The sequence below is a fragment of the Acinonyx jubatus genome, chromosome B3, assembly GCF_027475565.1.
Source record: "Acinonyx jubatus isolate Ajub_Pintada_27869175 chromosome B3, VMU_Ajub_asm_v1.0, whole genome shotgun sequence".
In the NCBI taxonomy this organism is placed as follows: Eukaryota; Metazoa; Chordata; class Mammalia; order Carnivora; family Felidae; genus Acinonyx; species Acinonyx jubatus.
In genome coordinates, this window is record NC_069386.1 from 60,612,523 (window position 1) to 60,629,146 (window position 16,624).

The 16,624-nt window shown below is 40.7% G+C and overlaps 1 protein-coding gene across 4 annotated transcripts in view; it reads right to left on the minus strand.

Annotated features, from left to right (window-relative positions):
* The window catches only part of NUSAP1 (nucleolar and spindle associated protein 1), a 41,386-nt gene that overhangs the window by 16,014 nt on the left and 8,748 nt on the right, over positions 1 to 16,624 (minus strand). The window contains exons 2-5 of one of the 4 annotated variants that reach the window (XM_015064905.3): positions 15,681 to 15,749; positions 10,028 to 10,168; positions 9,132 to 9,234; positions 6,835 to 6,936 (exon numbers count right to left, since the gene is read on the minus strand). In XM_015064905.3, the coding sequence (XP_014920391.2) occupies positions 6,835 to 6,936; positions 9,132 to 9,234; positions 10,028 to 10,168; positions 15,681 to 15,749 (415 nt within the window). Of the gene's footprint in view, positions 1 to 6,834; positions 6,937 to 9,119; positions 9,277 to 10,027; positions 10,169 to 15,680; positions 15,750 to 16,624 lie in introns of all 4 variants that reach the window. The other 3 variants (XM_015064904.3, XM_015064903.3, XM_015064902.3) reach the window with 3 other exon arrangements.

Here is a 16,624-nt window from a genome sequence, read left to right on the forward strand (position 1 = left end):
TTAATTTCAAATCTTTTAGTTCTTGGAAAGTCAGGAACAAATTATATTCCTCTCATAACCTATCAAACACTTACCATTTTTCCATTGTCCATTTTACTCCTGATATTTGGTTTAATCCAGAGAATAAGAGTAATAGGTTTGCCTCCCCCCTCACCAATTAATCAAATGGCTGCCTTTCCTTAGTCATAAATTTGACATTTTTATAATGCTTAGAAAGCTTGCGATCAAGGATTGACAAACCTTTTTTTTTTTTTAATTTTTTTTTCAACGTTTTTTATTTATTTTTGGGACAGAGAGAGACAGAGCATGAACGGGGGAGGGGCAGACAGAGAGGGAGACACAGAATCGGAAACAGGCTCCAGGCTCTGAGCCATCAGCCCAGAGCCTGACGCGGGGCTCGAACTCAGGGACCGCGAGACCGTGACCTGGCTGAAGTCGGACACTTAACCGACGGCGCCACCCAGGCGCCCCACAAACCTTTTCTATAAAAGGTCAGACGGTAAATATTTTTGTCTTTGTATACATATGTATACGTGTGTGTGTGTGTGTGTGTATGTGTATGTGTGTGTATATATGGTAGAGATCATACCATATGTGGCCCCAAAGACAAAAATATTAACCGTCTGACCTTTTATAGAAAAGGTTTGCCAATCCTTGATCTCAAGCTTTCTAAGCATTATAAAATGTCAAATTTATGTGTATGTATGTATGTATATATATATATATATATATATATATATATATATATATTTTTTTTTTTTATAACCCTTTAAACCCTTTATAATCCTTTAAAACCATAAAAACCATTCTCAGCTTAAGGGTTTTAAGGCAGGCCATAGTGGGCAGTACTTGGCTGATCCCTGCTTTGTGCTATTCTGATTAAGAATATCCTAGGGGCGCTGGTCAGTCTGAAATCTTGAGGTCATGTGTTCAAGCCCCAGGTTGGGTGTAGAGGTTACTAAAAAATAAACAGTAAAAATAATACACATAAAAATATCAACATCAAAAAAAACAAAACATAAACTTTCATTCTACCTAGATTTGCTGAAGGTCAAATAAGCTCATGTTATCTCTGTTCCAATTTGTTAACAAAAGGATGACTTAAAGTGATGGTTAATTTTGTCTGTCTCAAAGTTTCCATGGGTAATTGTTCAGATAGCTTTCAAAGTCTTTGGTAACCTAAAATGTTAAGGTTTTGCTTGCATGATAAATTCAGATTGAATTCATTGGATATCTAACCAGATAGAGGCTAAAACATGAATTACTAGATATAGGTTTGTACTTGACTTGTTGCAAAAAAACTAAGGATATTTGGAACTGTTGAAAAACATGCTTTGTGCTTAATGGATTCATAAGTTTGCCATCTAAAAAAAAATTCTGATGTAACAGAGTTCACGATTGGTTACTACTTAGGTTTCACTGGAGACTAAAGTTTCTAAGAGTTAAAATTCTGCTAAATGTAGTTAAAGCTGATAAAAATAAGAAAAGCAACTCTGTGTGTAGATAAGTAGGAGATATGAAAGAAAAATATAAGAAATGTAAATGTATTTTTGTTGAAGGTAAAAGTAAGTAACTTTGTCCTATATGAGACTGGTTATTTGGAGCAAAACGGCTTGGGACAAAATCTAAATGCAAAGAAAAGTTGTAGAAGGTTCGTGAAGGAAAATCTTTAAAAAGAAATTTTGTGTGGTCAGGACATAGTAAGGTTAAAATAAATGGATTTTAAAAGTACACAGGGCTAAGATTAAAATTCCTTCTTTGATCCAAAGGCTGGGAAAATAATGGCAATACTCTTGATGCCGGCCTCCAAATCCTCCACATTTGTGTTGTTCTTGTTTAGCAGAGGAACGGATGCCTCTGCCATATGAGGGATGGGTGATATATGAAGGGCTTTTACTAAGATACTAAACTTAACCCACTGTATGCCAAAAATGGATATCCACATGGCCGAAACATATTCATGTGGGCATTGTTGAAAAAGGCAGGGAATAGACCTTGACTTGGGCCTTTAACCCCTTCCCTCAATGGTCAATGATTAATATATGTTACTGTTGAGCCAAAATAAAATTAGTATATTCTATGATGACCAGGAAAGTCTTGCTTGGTCACAGTCAGACTTCGGCTCAGGTCATGATCTCATAGTTCCTGAACTCAAGCCCCGCATCAAGCTCTGTGCTGACAGCTCAAAGCCTGGAGCCTGCTTTGGATTCTGTTTTGTTTTGTTTTTACTAATTGGGTAAAGGCCTTCCCCTACAAGACAGAAAAGTCACAAAAGTAAGAAAAATTCTGCTTTATAAAATAATACCCAGGTTTGGCTTATCTAAAAATTTGCAAATTAATTATGGTAAATAGCTGCCTTCACTCTTTCTCTAGAACTCCTGGCTCTTAAAGTTTTACACATTAAAATAAAGTAGACTGTCTGCTTATACTCAGCCAAAACTCTAAATTAAACACCTCACAGGCATCAGATGCTTTAAAAAAAAATTTTTTTTTTAATTAAGTTAGGGCCAAACTCTTGGAAATAGAGCCACCATTGATTACTTACTGCTCCTGCTTCTCTATCATTTGGGTTATGAGAGATTCCCGGACATACGTTGTTTACAAAGTCAGGGTCTCTCCTAGATTATTTGACAGGTTTGGAAACTGTAGACATTATCTTAAGATGCCATCTTGCTGGTCAGTATCATCTTTACTTTGTGTTTTTCTCTTTGTATCTGCTAATGTTTATGCTGCCTTCCTGTACAACTATACTGTGGGCCACTTGACCAACCTTTGGGTAGACTCTAACTGCTGTACCCCAGTTAGAAGCCAGAATGTTCATTGTTCCTGTTACCTAACAGTAGTTACAGGCCCTATTCCAGGGGAGAAATAAATAGGAAAAGAGTTAATATTAGGCAGGGAGAGATAAGGGATCTTCAGGGAAAAAGACTGTAGCTGCAAATCGGAGGTGTCCCCCCACCGCCCCATTATCAAGGGCATAAAGAGGGGATCTAAATGAGATAGACAGTCTAATCCTAAGACAACAGATGCGGGCCCTTGGGTCTACCCTAACCACCTTACACCAGTGGGTCAGGGAACGAGTACCTACAAATCTGACCCCAGATGCTCACCCCTTTAAACCAGGAGATGCAATATGGATAAAAGAATGAGCTGTTCAACCCCTAAAACCTCTCTGGAGGGGACCGTTCACTGTCATTTTGTCCACCCCTATTGCGGTAACGGTAGTAGAAGTGGGTCCCTGGATTCACTATAGCAGAGTGAAGCCAGCATCTCAAAACTGGGAGTGTATTCCTGATCCATCAATGCCATGCAAGCTGACCATATGGAAAAAGCAATCTGCAACTCTGGAGCCTCCAGGAGTTGACAGTCCAATGAAACAAAAGACTATCCTTACCTTCTCTATGTTTCCTTACTGTGATGCAATGTCACGCCTTGTTTCTCACTATTATTGTGATTTTTGTTCTACTGAGGCTGCCACAGCCAGCTAGAAATGTGGTGAGAAGTTTCTGTTAACACTCACCTTCCTTTTGTGGACAGGATACTTCGTTGGTACCAACATGGGGAAATGATGGCCGTAAGAGACTAAAAAAATTAGATCCCCACAAACCTTATAGTAAAACAAAATACCCCAGTCCTACTACCAGGGTTTGGCTTCTCAAAAGCCCAATTATTGGGAAAAACTGTCTTGCCTAGTGGAGAAAAAGTTCGTCATCTCTGTTAAAAACTTAACATGCCTAGGCCAAAGATTTTATAACTCAACTGCCAGAAAAACCCAATGGTGGGGGACCCCAGATCACCTTGAGCCAGATCCCCACCCCTTGTCTAACTTTTCTCATCTCCGACAGGCCTGGGACAATGTCATCACAGCTATCAAACGGCAGGCCCCAGGTGGACCATACTAGATATGTGGAAGGACAGCCTATATAAACCTCTAAACCAAGATGATGCTCTTTGACCCTAAATAGAGGGGTCCAAACATCGAAGTGGGGAATGTAGTAGGGTCCCCTCCCTAAGGAAAGAAAAAAAACCTCAAGGCAATCTGGCTATATGCCTACGTGACAATAGCCCTCACAACCTTGTAACGGGCAACCACTTAATAAGACTGCATGTTTGTGCGTTACCATATATGGGAAGCAAAGAAGTAAAAAATATATAAAAAACTATGCCACATGGCGTTCGGGGCTCAGTTCTTTGGGTATGAACCCAACTGAGAGGTGCCGGTAGGAATAAAGTTGCTTCCTGGAAAGAAAAGCCTCGGTATCACTACTCTGTGCAAGAATTCTGCTACAGTTACACTAATCAACAGATTTTCAATGTACACGAGACAGCCTTCTATTGGAAAATGTCATCTAGGACTTTCACAGCTAGACAGAAGTCAATGCTTGGCTTTAAAGCTTCAAAGGACAGGGGCACCTGGGTGGCTCAGTCAATTGAGCGTCCGACTTCGGCTCAGGTCATGATCTCATGGTCCGTGAGTTCAAGCCCTGCGTCAAGCTCTGTGCTGACAGCTCAGAGCCTGGAGCCTGTTTCACATTCCTTGTCTCCCTCTCTCTTTGCCCCTCCCCCACTCATGCTCTGTTTCTCTCTCTGACAAAAATAAACATTAAATAAATAAATAAAAATAAAGCTTCAAAGGACAGGTGGACTCTCTCATTAGAAGTTACTGCAGGACAATTGGGTGGCTCAGTCAGTTAAGCATCTGACTTTGACTCAGGTCATGATTTCATGGTTGGTGAATTTGAGCCCTACCATCGGGCTCTGTGCTAACGGCTCAGAGCCTGCTTCAGATCCTCTGTCTCCCCCCCACACTCTCTCTCTACCCCTACCCTACATACGCTCTGTCTCTTGGTGTCTCAAAAATAAAAATACATTAAAAAAAAAAGTTACTGTCTGGGGTGCCTGGGTGCTTAGTTGGTTAAGGGTCTGACTCTTAATTTCGGCTTAGGTCATGATCTCAGTTTTTGAGTTTGAGGCCCACATTGGACTCCATATTGACAGCACAGAGCATAGTTGGGATTCTCTCTCTCCCTTTCTCTGCCCCTCCCCCACTTGTGCTTTCCCGCTTTCAAAATTAAAAAAAAAAAAAAAAAGTTACTCCAGCTGGTGACTTGAAGTTGAAGCCAATGCTTATTTCCCATGTGAAAATCCTAGGGCCGTTAAGAATTATATGGAACTTACTCTGCCTATGGTCTATAAATGGAACATAGCCTTGATGATAGCACATCTGTTTACAACATGATTTACTGAGTATTTTAAGCCTAGTATTGAGACCTACTGCTCAGAAAAAAAGATTTTTTTAAAAGAGTGACTGTTTATTGGCAATGTACCTGGTCACCCAAGATCTCTGTGGGAGATGTACAAGATTAATGGTAGTTTCTTTTTCTTTCTTTCTTTCTTTCCTTCTTTTCTTTCTTTCTTTCTCTTTTTAACATTTATTTTTGAGAGAGAGGCAGAGCGTGAGTGGGGGAGGGACAGACAGAGAGGGAGACACAGAATGTGAAGCAGGCTCCAGGTTCTGAGCTGTCAGCACAGGGCTCGAACTCACCAGCTGTGAGATTGTGACCTGAGCCCAAGCTGGCCACTTAACTGAGTCACCCAAGCGCTCCAGATTAATGGTATTTTAATGCCTGCTAACATAACATCCATTCTGTAGCCCATGGATCAAGGAGTCATTTAGACTTTTAAGTCCTATTTGAGAAATACATTGTGTAAGGTATAGCTGCCATAGACAGTAATTCCTCTGATGGACCTGGGCAAAACTGAAATCCTTCTGGAAAAGATGCACCATTCTAGATGCCATTAAGAACATCTGTCATTTGTCGCAAGTAATCAAAATATCAACACAACCAAGTTTGCAAGAAGCTGATTTCAACCCTCAAGGATGACTTTGAGGAAACTTCAGCGGAGGAAGTAACTGCAGATGTGGAAACAACAAGAGAACTAGAATAAGTGGAGGCTATATACATATAACTGAATGGCTGCAATCTCATGATAAAACTGTAATGGGTGAGGAGTTGCTTCTTATGGATAAGAAAGTGGCTTCTTGAGATGGAATCTACTCCCGGTGAAGATGCTGTGAAGATTGTTGAAATGACAACAAAGGACTTAGAATATTCCATAAACTTAGTTGATAAAGCAGCAACAGGGTTTGAGAAGATAGACTCCTCTGTTTTGAAAGAAGTCTATTGTGGGTAAAATGCTATCAAAGAGCATTCATTGCTACTGAGAAATCATTCCTGAAAGGAAGTCAACTGATGAGGCAAACTTCACTGTTGTCTTATTTTTAGAAACTCCATAGCCACTCCAACTGCCATACCAAGCATTCAACAGTCATCAATACCGAGGCCAGACCCTCAACCAGGAAAGAGATTACTACTCGCTGAAAGCTCAGATGATAGTTAGCGCTTTTTAAGCAATAAAGTATTTTTAAATTAAAGATATGTGTATGTTTTTTTGAGACATAATGCTATCACACACCTGACAGACTACAGTACAGTGTCAACATAACCTTTACATGCACGGGGGAAACAAACTCATTTGATTCACTTTACTGCAATAATTGCTTTACTGCAGTGGTCTGGAACTGAAGCCACAGTATCAGATATGTCTGTATCAACCTGATGAAAAAGGTGGTATAACCCACTCCCACTGTAAGCTGAGGAAGTGAGTTTATTGAGGATAAGTTGCCCGTGGTCTCACAGTGAGAAAACTAGAGAATGAGAATGCAAGCCCCAGTTCCAGCATTCAAGGTTTCAGCTGTTCTGGTGCACCACCTATTTGGAATTAGCCTGAAGGGGCCAACTATTACTTTGTTTCTTTGTGTGCAAAACTTACTTGGAGTAGTGCTTACAGTTCTTTTATTTTTTCCAGGTTTGGAAAATCCATCTGTGTAGAGAGGCCTCTTTTTTTCCAAAGGAACCTTTGAATCTTCATTACCTGAATCCAAAGATACACAAATGATGAAAGATTCCAAAACAAGTTCTTCCAATTAAGAAATATCTAGAAGTTAACATGGGGCATTTTCATTTGACAGGGTCTGCCAAAATGGTGGACAAAATGAGCATAAAGAATGAGTTACAGCATCACTACAATTTTAGCTCATATGCTTCAAGTAGCCAAAAATTTTATGCTTACTGTACAGAGGTTATGTAAATATATCAGAAATTTAAGAACACTTTTTCAAAATTTTGCTATGAACAGATTATTGTTATAACAAGAACGATACAATCACAAAATCCCGGGGCACCTGGCTGGCTCAGTTGGTGGAGTGTGCGACTCTTGATGTTGGGGTTACGTTCAAGCCCCACATTGGGGTGTAGAGATTACATAAAAACAAAATCTTGGGGCGCCTGGGTGGCTCAGTCGGTTAAGTGGCCGACTTCGGCTCAGGTCATGATTTCGCGGTCCGTGAGTTCAAGCCCCGTGTCGGGCTCTGTGCTGACAGCTCAGAGCCTGGAGCCTGTTTCAGATTCTGTGTCTCCCTCTCTCTGACCCTCCCCCGTTCATGCTCTGTCTCTCTCTGTCTCAAAAATAAATAAACGTTAAAAAAAACAAAAAACAAAATCTTAAAAAAAAAATTACACAGGGGCGCCTGGGTGGCTCAGTGGGTTAAGCGTCTGACTTTGGCTCAGGTCATGATCTTGCGGTGAGTTCGAGCCCCATGTCGGGCTCTGTGCTGACAGCTCAGAGCCTGGAGCCTGTTTCAGATTCTGTGTCTCCCTCTCTCTCTGACCCTCTCCCATTCATGCTCCGTCTCTGTCTCAAAAATAAATAAACGTTAAAAAAAAAAAATTTACACAATCCCACCAACCGAATAAACACCATTAGCATTTTGACATATTTCCTCAGGTCCTCTGCTTCTATACTTGTTTTGTTTTTGTTCTTTAAATCCAGCTGAAATCATGGTGTATACATTTGTGACTTTCCCTCCTTCACCACTTTCCACATTCTGCCATCTTTTCAATTTGAGGCAATCTATTAAAAAATATCCAGGGGTGCCTATGTGGCTCAGTCAGTTAAGCATCCACCTCTTGGTTTCAGATCAAGTCATGATTTCATGGTTAAGGAGTTCAAGTCCCAAATCTGACTCAGGGCTGACAGCAGGGAAGCTGCTTGGGATTCTCTCTCTCCCTCTGCCCCTCCCTTGCTCTCTCTCAAAATAAATAAACATAAATAAATATCTCTATCTCTATCTATCTATCTATCTATCTATCTATCTATCCATCCATCCATCCATCCATCCATCCAAGTGGATTTTCAATAAATGGTACTTATTTATAAATATGTCACTCATCCTGAAGGTGACCCAATACATCCATAAAATATACAAGAATGACTGGATAGAGCACGAAGGACTGCAGGGGCTTCTGCTTGGACCTTGGCTCTAAAACCAGAAAGGAAAAGTTCCATGAAATAGAGGATAGAGTCAGAATCACTCCTCACCAGATTATAAATAATAAAATATTATAAATAGAAAAATAGCAACTTCACAAGGACCAACTTACCAGTGTGATAACCTGCTAACAAGCCACCGCCTGTGCCTTCTATGGGTGCTGATGGGAGGACCACCCTGAGGGATTCCTACCCTAAGTGCATGATCCAAATCTAAACCTCAGCACACATTAGACAAACCAAGGCAGAGGACTTCCAAAACTGGCCTATGTTAAAAAATATACTGTTAAAAAACTATTAAAAAATTTAACTGTTTGGTTGACTAGGCAAAAGGTCTTTGTACCTGTGTCTGGAGTAGGCCAGAAGGAGTTGATGGACAAAATATGGACTCTCCTCATCAAGAAGCAATCAACTACCCTAAGCTTTCCAGCTACCACTCTTACTCTGGTTTTTCCACAATACAGAAGGGGTCTCAAAGGCTTAAACTTTTGCCTTCATTGTAGACACTTAGGAGTTTACAGTATGGTGTTATGGGTTGAACTGTGTTCCTCAAAAAGTTATGTTGAAGCCTTAACTTGTAGTAAACATGATGTGACCTCAAGAAAAAGGGTCTATTTTGTGGTACTTTGTTATGGCAGTCCTAGGAAATGAGCGCACATGGCTACCCCCCCAGGAATTTCAGGGGTTTTTTTTGTTTGTTTTTTTGGTTTTTTACTTATTTAACATACCATCTGTTCTACCTTTTCCTGAGGAAACTGCATTCTCCTCTCCTTGGCTCTCGTCTGGTGGTGAAGCAACTTCTCCAACCGTTCTGAGTTTCTGGTTTTCCTGCTTCTCTTGATTCTGGAATTCAATGGGATCACTTATCTTTATCTCTGAATGATCCTGGTACAATTTTAAAAGGGAATGAATTATTTAAATAAGAAGTCACTACTGCCTTCCAAAAATAGGCACCCAAATTGCAAAGAAGGAAGACAAGTAGGAGAATTAGGTTTCTGAGTGACAGATTGGCTCTTGAGAATGTGAATTTGGGAATAGGACATATGAGGGACCACTGAAAAGCATAAATGGCAAGATTAGATCTCTTAGGGATGAGAAATTAACAAATAATCTAAATGGATAGTCTAATGACTGAGGGAGTATACAGAGCTAGAAAATAAAAATTAGGACTGTGTCTTGTAAAGTTATATTTGCATAAGAAGATAAAAAAGAATAAAATCAGAGTCCTCTCAAGGCAAGTGAAGCAAGTGAAGGAAGCCCCTGGCTAATCATATGACTATTCTGCTGAAAGATCAACCCAAGAGTGATCACTAGGTCTGAGGCCAGTTGAAAAAAAAAAAAAAACCCACCTTATTTGATGCTGGTTTTTCTTTCCTTCTTACTTACTACTCATCATTAAGTGAATACTTTCATATTTATTCAACAAATACTTAATTTGTGCTTAGTAAGTGCTTCCCAAGAGCCAGTACTCAGAGTGTGATGAGGACCAGCTTAGACTTGGGTCTGAGCTTTCATGGACCTCACAGCATGCAGAATTTACAACCATCTGGTACCATAAAGGAATTCAGAGAAAGCTTCGTAAGAATACACCAATTTTGACACAGGCAGTGCCCAAAATGTTCACACTTCTATTCACCTGGGAGTCAGGGTTTCTGTGGACTGTCCTGCGCCTTCTCCTCATTTTGGTGACATGGTCAACTGGCAACCTCTCAGCTTGTTCCTGGCTGATCTGCATCTCAGCCTCATCACAAGAGGATGCAGAAATTTGACTTCCATCCTGAAGAGAAAGACATTAATCTGCCATATCCTATTTTTAGAGTTATGATGTTCACGAAGAATCAGAATTTAAACTGAATAAAAAAACTATTTTACAAAAGGTAATTTTAATACTCTCTTGTACTGAATTATAGTCCAGGACAAGAATTTTAGAGTATTCCAAAAGAAATAATCACATTTAACAACCCCAGCTTGAAAAAAATAGTGCAAGAAAGCATTCAATGTTTTCTTAGTGTGAGTAATTAAGCCAATTAGCATTAATTTTTTGAGTATATGCTATTTGACAGGCAGTATGCTCTAACTAATAATTACAGCTAATATCACATCTTTACTGGGCTTAGTGTTTATACACGTTATCTCATTCATTCCTCAAAGCCTAGGACATAGGTAGTAACATTATCCCCAGTTTATAGATGGAAAAATTGAGGCTCGGATTCCAAAGTAACTTGTCAAGGCCAAAATAAGGGAGTAAGGTAAGAACATCACCTGTACAACCATAAACTAAAAGTACAGAGCTAAATTATCACAACAGTGTGATAAAGGTACCAAAAGATAACATACAAACTTGCTTATTTTATAAGAACTCATTGAGGGCCTGGGTGGCTCAGTCGATTAAGCATCTGACTCTTGATTTTGGCTCAGGCCATGATCTTGCTGTTTGGGAGTTCAAGCCCCATGTTGGGCTCTGCACTAACAGTGCAGGGCTTGCTTGAAATTCTCTGTCTCCCTCTCTCTCTGTGCCTGCCTCTCTCTCTGTCTCTCAATAAATAAACATTTAGGAAAAAAAAAAAAGCACAGTATAATATTTGCACTTATTAGTATTAATGGCGGAAGACTGGATTCATTATTCAACACATGATACAGAGACAACGATGCTTTTTATCTTTGTGGGAAGGGCAAGGAATCTTAGTTCTTTCACACCAAAAGGAAATGTGGATGGGTACAAGATTTAAATGTAGAAAGGAAACTATAAAAGCACTAGGAAATTGGGGTACGTGGGTGGCTCGGTTGGTTGAGCATCTGATTTCAGCTCAGGTTAAGATCTCACAGCCCATGAGTTCGAGCCCCACATCTGGCTCTGTGCTGACACTTCAGAGCCTGGAGCCCTGCTTTGGATTCTGTGTCTCCCTCTCTCTCTGCCCCTCCCCTGCTCTCTCTCTCTCTCTCTAAAATAAAATAAACGTTAAAAAAATAATTAAAAAAAAAAAAAAGCCCTAGGAAACAAAATAGGTGAATATATTATCATGAGTATGAGGAAGGCCTTCTTAATCATGTTCTCTTACCTGAAGACTATAAAGGATAGGCTTGATCTGTTCCTGGTGTTTTTGTTTTTAGAAAAATTCAAATGTTTTTAAATAAACTAGTATTATACACATACGGCTTAAAAAAAAAAATCCAGTACTCAAAAGATTATAATGGAAAGCAATTGTTTCTCTGCCCTACCCTTCCCATTTCTAGGGCTTAACTTCAGGTAGTCACTTGTGTATCACTCGTGATTTGCTAGTGGGATATTCATTTGTATTTTCAGTCGCTATGTTTAGTGCCTCTCATATACTGAAATCTAGCTCCTGCCCCACTCTCACCTCCCATCTTCTTCCTGACAGCACGCCACCACCTCAGTCATTCTACAAGTCACCTTTGCTGCTTTAAAGATTCTAAGCCTTTCAATCTTGGCTCACAACTACACAGTACATCCTGTAAATTCCAAGTGCCGCATCCTTATGCTTCCCTTCATTCTGTCCTCCTTTTCTTGCTCACTGTCATCTATTTCTCTTTAAGTTGTGAACATTTATAGCTTGTTACATAACCTTAATTGAACCATCTGTTCCTTGTCTGTGTGCCTGGATTCCAAGAGCTAACAAATCATTAAGTTCTTAAAGCTTTTGTTGTTTTCTTGGTCATCTCAGTCTCCTTTAGGGTCTTTTTATTTATCTTAAGCTCTCTCACACTGGTGACTGGTGCTGTCTATCCTATTTCAAAACAAGGAAGACCTCATTAGAGGCTTGCATGTGTGGGAGGGCCTGTTACCTGGTGCAATCTGATGTAAAAGGGTCCTTAGGTGGGGAAGAAGCTATTATGTAGAGGAATCCTTGAAAGCCAGAAGGCAGAGGACTTTGCTTAATAACACTGACTTTCCTTACTGAGAAACCTTCCAATATTACAAACTGTAGTTTGTAGTGACACCTGGTGCTCTGCTTGTGGAAGTGGTGGGGTGAATGTTTTATATCCTGATTTTTCAATCCATTTCACTATGGTGCCTGGACCCCACCCCCTGAGAGTTGATTTGGTTGGCCTGGGTTTGGTAAGCCTATGTATCAGCATATTTTATTTATTTTGAGAGAGAAAGAGTGTTAGTGGGGGAGGGGCAGAGAGGAGGAGAGAAGGGGAGAGAGGGAGAGAGAGAGAAAGAATCCCAGCAGGCTCCATGCTCAGTGCATAGCCCGATGCAAGGCTCAATTGAACGACCCTGAGATCATGACCTGATAGGAAATCAAGAGTCAGACACTCAAATGACTGAGCCACCCAGGTGCCCCAATTTATCAGCATTTTTTAAAATCTCCCCAAATGATTCTCCCATACATCCTGCAATAAGAACCATAATATAAAACAAACTTATGGGGAGGCAAAGAATAAGAAGGTTTTGAGAATGCCAGGTTTTAGAGGTAAAACATTACATAAGTAAAATAGTTCCAAGTCATAAAAGGTCCAGGATATGCCAAGGAAGAGGATGGCTGATGAAGAGTGGGAAGCAAAGTTACAGGAGTGAGGGAACAAGCAGGCAAGGACAGTAAAGAACATCCAGATGGACCTGTGAATTCATTCCAAAGAAAGTCAGGGCATGAGGGGATGAGGAAGACAGCAAGACACCAAATACCAGAAAGCAACCAGGGAGTCGGCAAGTGACAGCTGAAAACAGATAAGCATAAATTCAAAGAAACAAGGATACATGAGAATAGGAAGGTGCTATCTGTATCCCACCTCCCAACTCCCTGGATAGTCATGGGGAAGCAAAAGAAACTGCTTCCACTGTAAAAGTGTTGCCCTTGGGTTACCTGTATTGCTGGAATCTAAAGAGATACTTTTTTTAAGTTTACTTATTTGTGAGAGAGTGACCGAGTGAGAGAGCAGGAGAGGGGCAGAGAGAGATGGAAAGGGAGAAAATCCCAAGTAGGCTCTGCACTGTTGCACTGTCAGTGCAGAGCCCCACAGGCGTTTAACAGACTGAGCCACCCAGGGGCTCCAAGAGATGCTCTTAAAGTACTTATTTATCTCTCCCACAGGGACTCCCTTATTAACAGAGTGCAAGACAGGTCCCCTAATTGTCCTTTTTTTTTTATGTTTGAATGTTTATTTATTTTTGAGAGACAGAGAGGGAGGGAGGGAAGGGCACATAAGCATGGGGGGAGGGGCAGAGAGAGAGAGAGAGAGAGAAAGAGAGACAGACAGAATCCAAAGCAGGCTCCCAGCTGTCAGCACAGAGTACCACAGGGCTTGAACTCACCAACCTCACGATTATGACCTGAGCCAAAGTTGGATGCTTAACCAACTGAACCACCCAGGCACCCCCTTAACTGTCCTATTTAGAAGCCTGTTAGCCCAACTCCCAGAGATTGCTTATTTTTCTTTAATGTTTATTTTTGAGACAGACAGAGATAGCACAAGCAGGGGTGGGGCAGACACAGAGAGGGAAATACAGAATCTGAAGCAGGCTCCAGGCTCTGAGCTGTCAGCGCAGATTTCAACATGGGTTTCGAACCCACAAACCATGAGATCATGACCTGAGCCAAAGTCAGAGGCTTAACTCACTGAGCCATCCAGGCACCCCTGAGATTGCTTGTTTTAATCCCATGCATTTTATGTTAGTCTGGGAGGCTGACAGTGATCAGGAAGGGTATGTTCATTCCTGAATGCACCATGATGTACCTATAATACACTTGTCTAAATCCAAGACTGATGAGGCACACCTGGTTTAGACAACGGACTCCTTGGCACACAGCCACACTAACCCACATACAGCACTTCCCCAACCCATATAGTTAAGGCTGACCTACAGTGTGAGAAAAAGGCTTCCAAAATGTGCCATGTCCCACTCACTCAGATGTGATCCACACCTGTGCACTCCCTAGGTGATGATTTGGGGGGGTCTGGAAGTTTGCACATCTGTCAATCCTTGGTAACATTAATGATCTCTTTGCCATGCATTTGGACTGTGTTGACTCCTTCTGTAGCCTTAGTAAATAAACTCTGTCTATAACAGGTCCTCCCATCAATCTAAGCTCACTATTGATATATTAAGAATTCTTGGGGCTCCTGGGTGGCTCAGTTGGTTGAGCGTCTGACTTCAGCTCAGGTCATGATCCCGGAATTCTCTCTCCCCACCCCACCCTTGCCCTTTCCTCTACTTCCTTGCTCTCTCACGATAAAGTAAAAAAAGAATTCTGACTTAGGAATTCTTTATCTGATTCATGCTTTTGTGAAATTTTTTCAAAATGAAATGGCCCAAAATGCAGAATTTGAAAATAGGATAATTTTAAATTTCGTCCATTAATTGTTATCCAAACTAAAATCTTGATTTCAAATGGCACTACAATCAAGTTTCCTATATACGGAAGCGAGGGAGGGAGGAAAGAGATGGAAAGGGAGGGGAGGGGCAAATGGGAAGATGGGGGTACAGGTGGGGGGGGAGAGGGGGCAAGAGGTGGGGGCAGATTGAGAGTAATATGATGTAGAATCTTAAAGCTAGAATTCAAAATTAATCCTTTTTTTTCTGTTTTAAGTTAATTAAACCAGGAGCCAAAAGAATTTTAAATAGTAATAGTTTTAAATGTTTATAACTTGGAATATAGTTATAGAGATGACAAATACAGAGAGGGAAAAAATTACATTTTCGGTTCATTTTTATATTTACCTTCATTTCCAGATAGATTATGGATGCTCTTCAAAGCGCGGGGCCTTAAGGCCTTTCCCTATTTTCGTCCATTTCAAGTTTAGAATCCTGGCTCTGTCAAAACCTTTGGTGTAGGTCTGAGACAGCCAGGACAGGCTCTCTCCCATTAGCTCTGGTTTACAGTTCACCACACAGGGCACTTTCACAAGCCCTACTCACAGACCCTTTGACTCTTAATATTCAATTCAGCCAAGCAGATGTTATTTCCATTTTAAAGAACAGAAAACTAAGAATCTAGTCATTTGAGTTTTCCAAGATGACACAAAAAGAAATGACAACTGCTATTTAACCTGGATTTTTCGGGTTTCAAATCCTGTTCCTTCCCTGCTCATACCAGGCTAGTTCTTGTAATGATTGCCAACTAATAATTAACCTTTGCATTTGTATGAGAACATCTTATTCAACAGATTACTTGCTATATGCAGTTTCTCTATAACAGTTATTATGAAAGGATTTATTATTACCAGTAATTATCTCTTTGGGGTAAATATCATGTCTTAACTCATCACTCTTTAACTAAATATAATTGTTTTAATATTTAATAGGTGATAAAAATATTACTTACCTGATTCTCATTTTCTTTTTTTGCTTCATGTTGAAGGTGGGCTTTCAAGGCTTTTAGTAATTTGCCTGCCTGCAGGAAGGTTAAAGACTTTATCAGTAGGGCCAAAAATCAAGTAAGCAAGAAAGATAATAACCTATCTTTCCCATTTTTGAGGACAATTATTCTCTTGGTCTTGTATTCCTCAAGGCAGCCTCTGGGAACAGAAAGATGACCAACACAGAATTGGCCCCACATAGATTTCACACCAGAACGGGGAAGTGAGACAGGGAAAGAGGAAAGGACCACAGAGGCATGGGGCTGAGAACCAGCATGGGGAGGCCTAGGCTATTGTACAAAAACACAAATGGGCACAGTCACCAAGATCTGGACCACGAGTCAGGGTCAACTTCAGGAGGTAACCAGACACACCAGTTCTAAGACAAAGACATGATGTCTGTAGCTGCTGAGGTGTGAAGGATGAACAGGACAGCAGTGGCTACAAGGCAGAGGTAAAGAAATCATATGGGAAGGCAAGAATGAGGGTGGTTTGTGGAACTTGAATTCAAAGTGGCCAGAGCATGGAGCTGCTGGAGGGATGGTGAGAGAGGACCCTGGGAAAGTAGGCAAGGACCAATCCTGCCAGGCCTTATAAGCCTCTTGAAAATACAAACTTTACCCTTAGAGTAAAGGGCATTGTCTGAAGAGTCCGCAGCAGCACAGGTTTTTACCAATTTTGCTTTATTCAAAATTGTCCTACTCTGGTAGGACATTGTGCAGGATGCACTTGATGGCAGGAAGACAAAGTCAGGAAAGCATCTGGAAAGCTGTTGTAGGAAACTAGAAAGGACTGTGGCCTGAACTAGAGCAGGGTTAAGGCAGTATGGACAGATTCAAAACCTTTTTAAGAAGTAAAATCAGTATGAACATAGGGGTTGAGGAATAGTGAAACTTTATTACACCTAGGT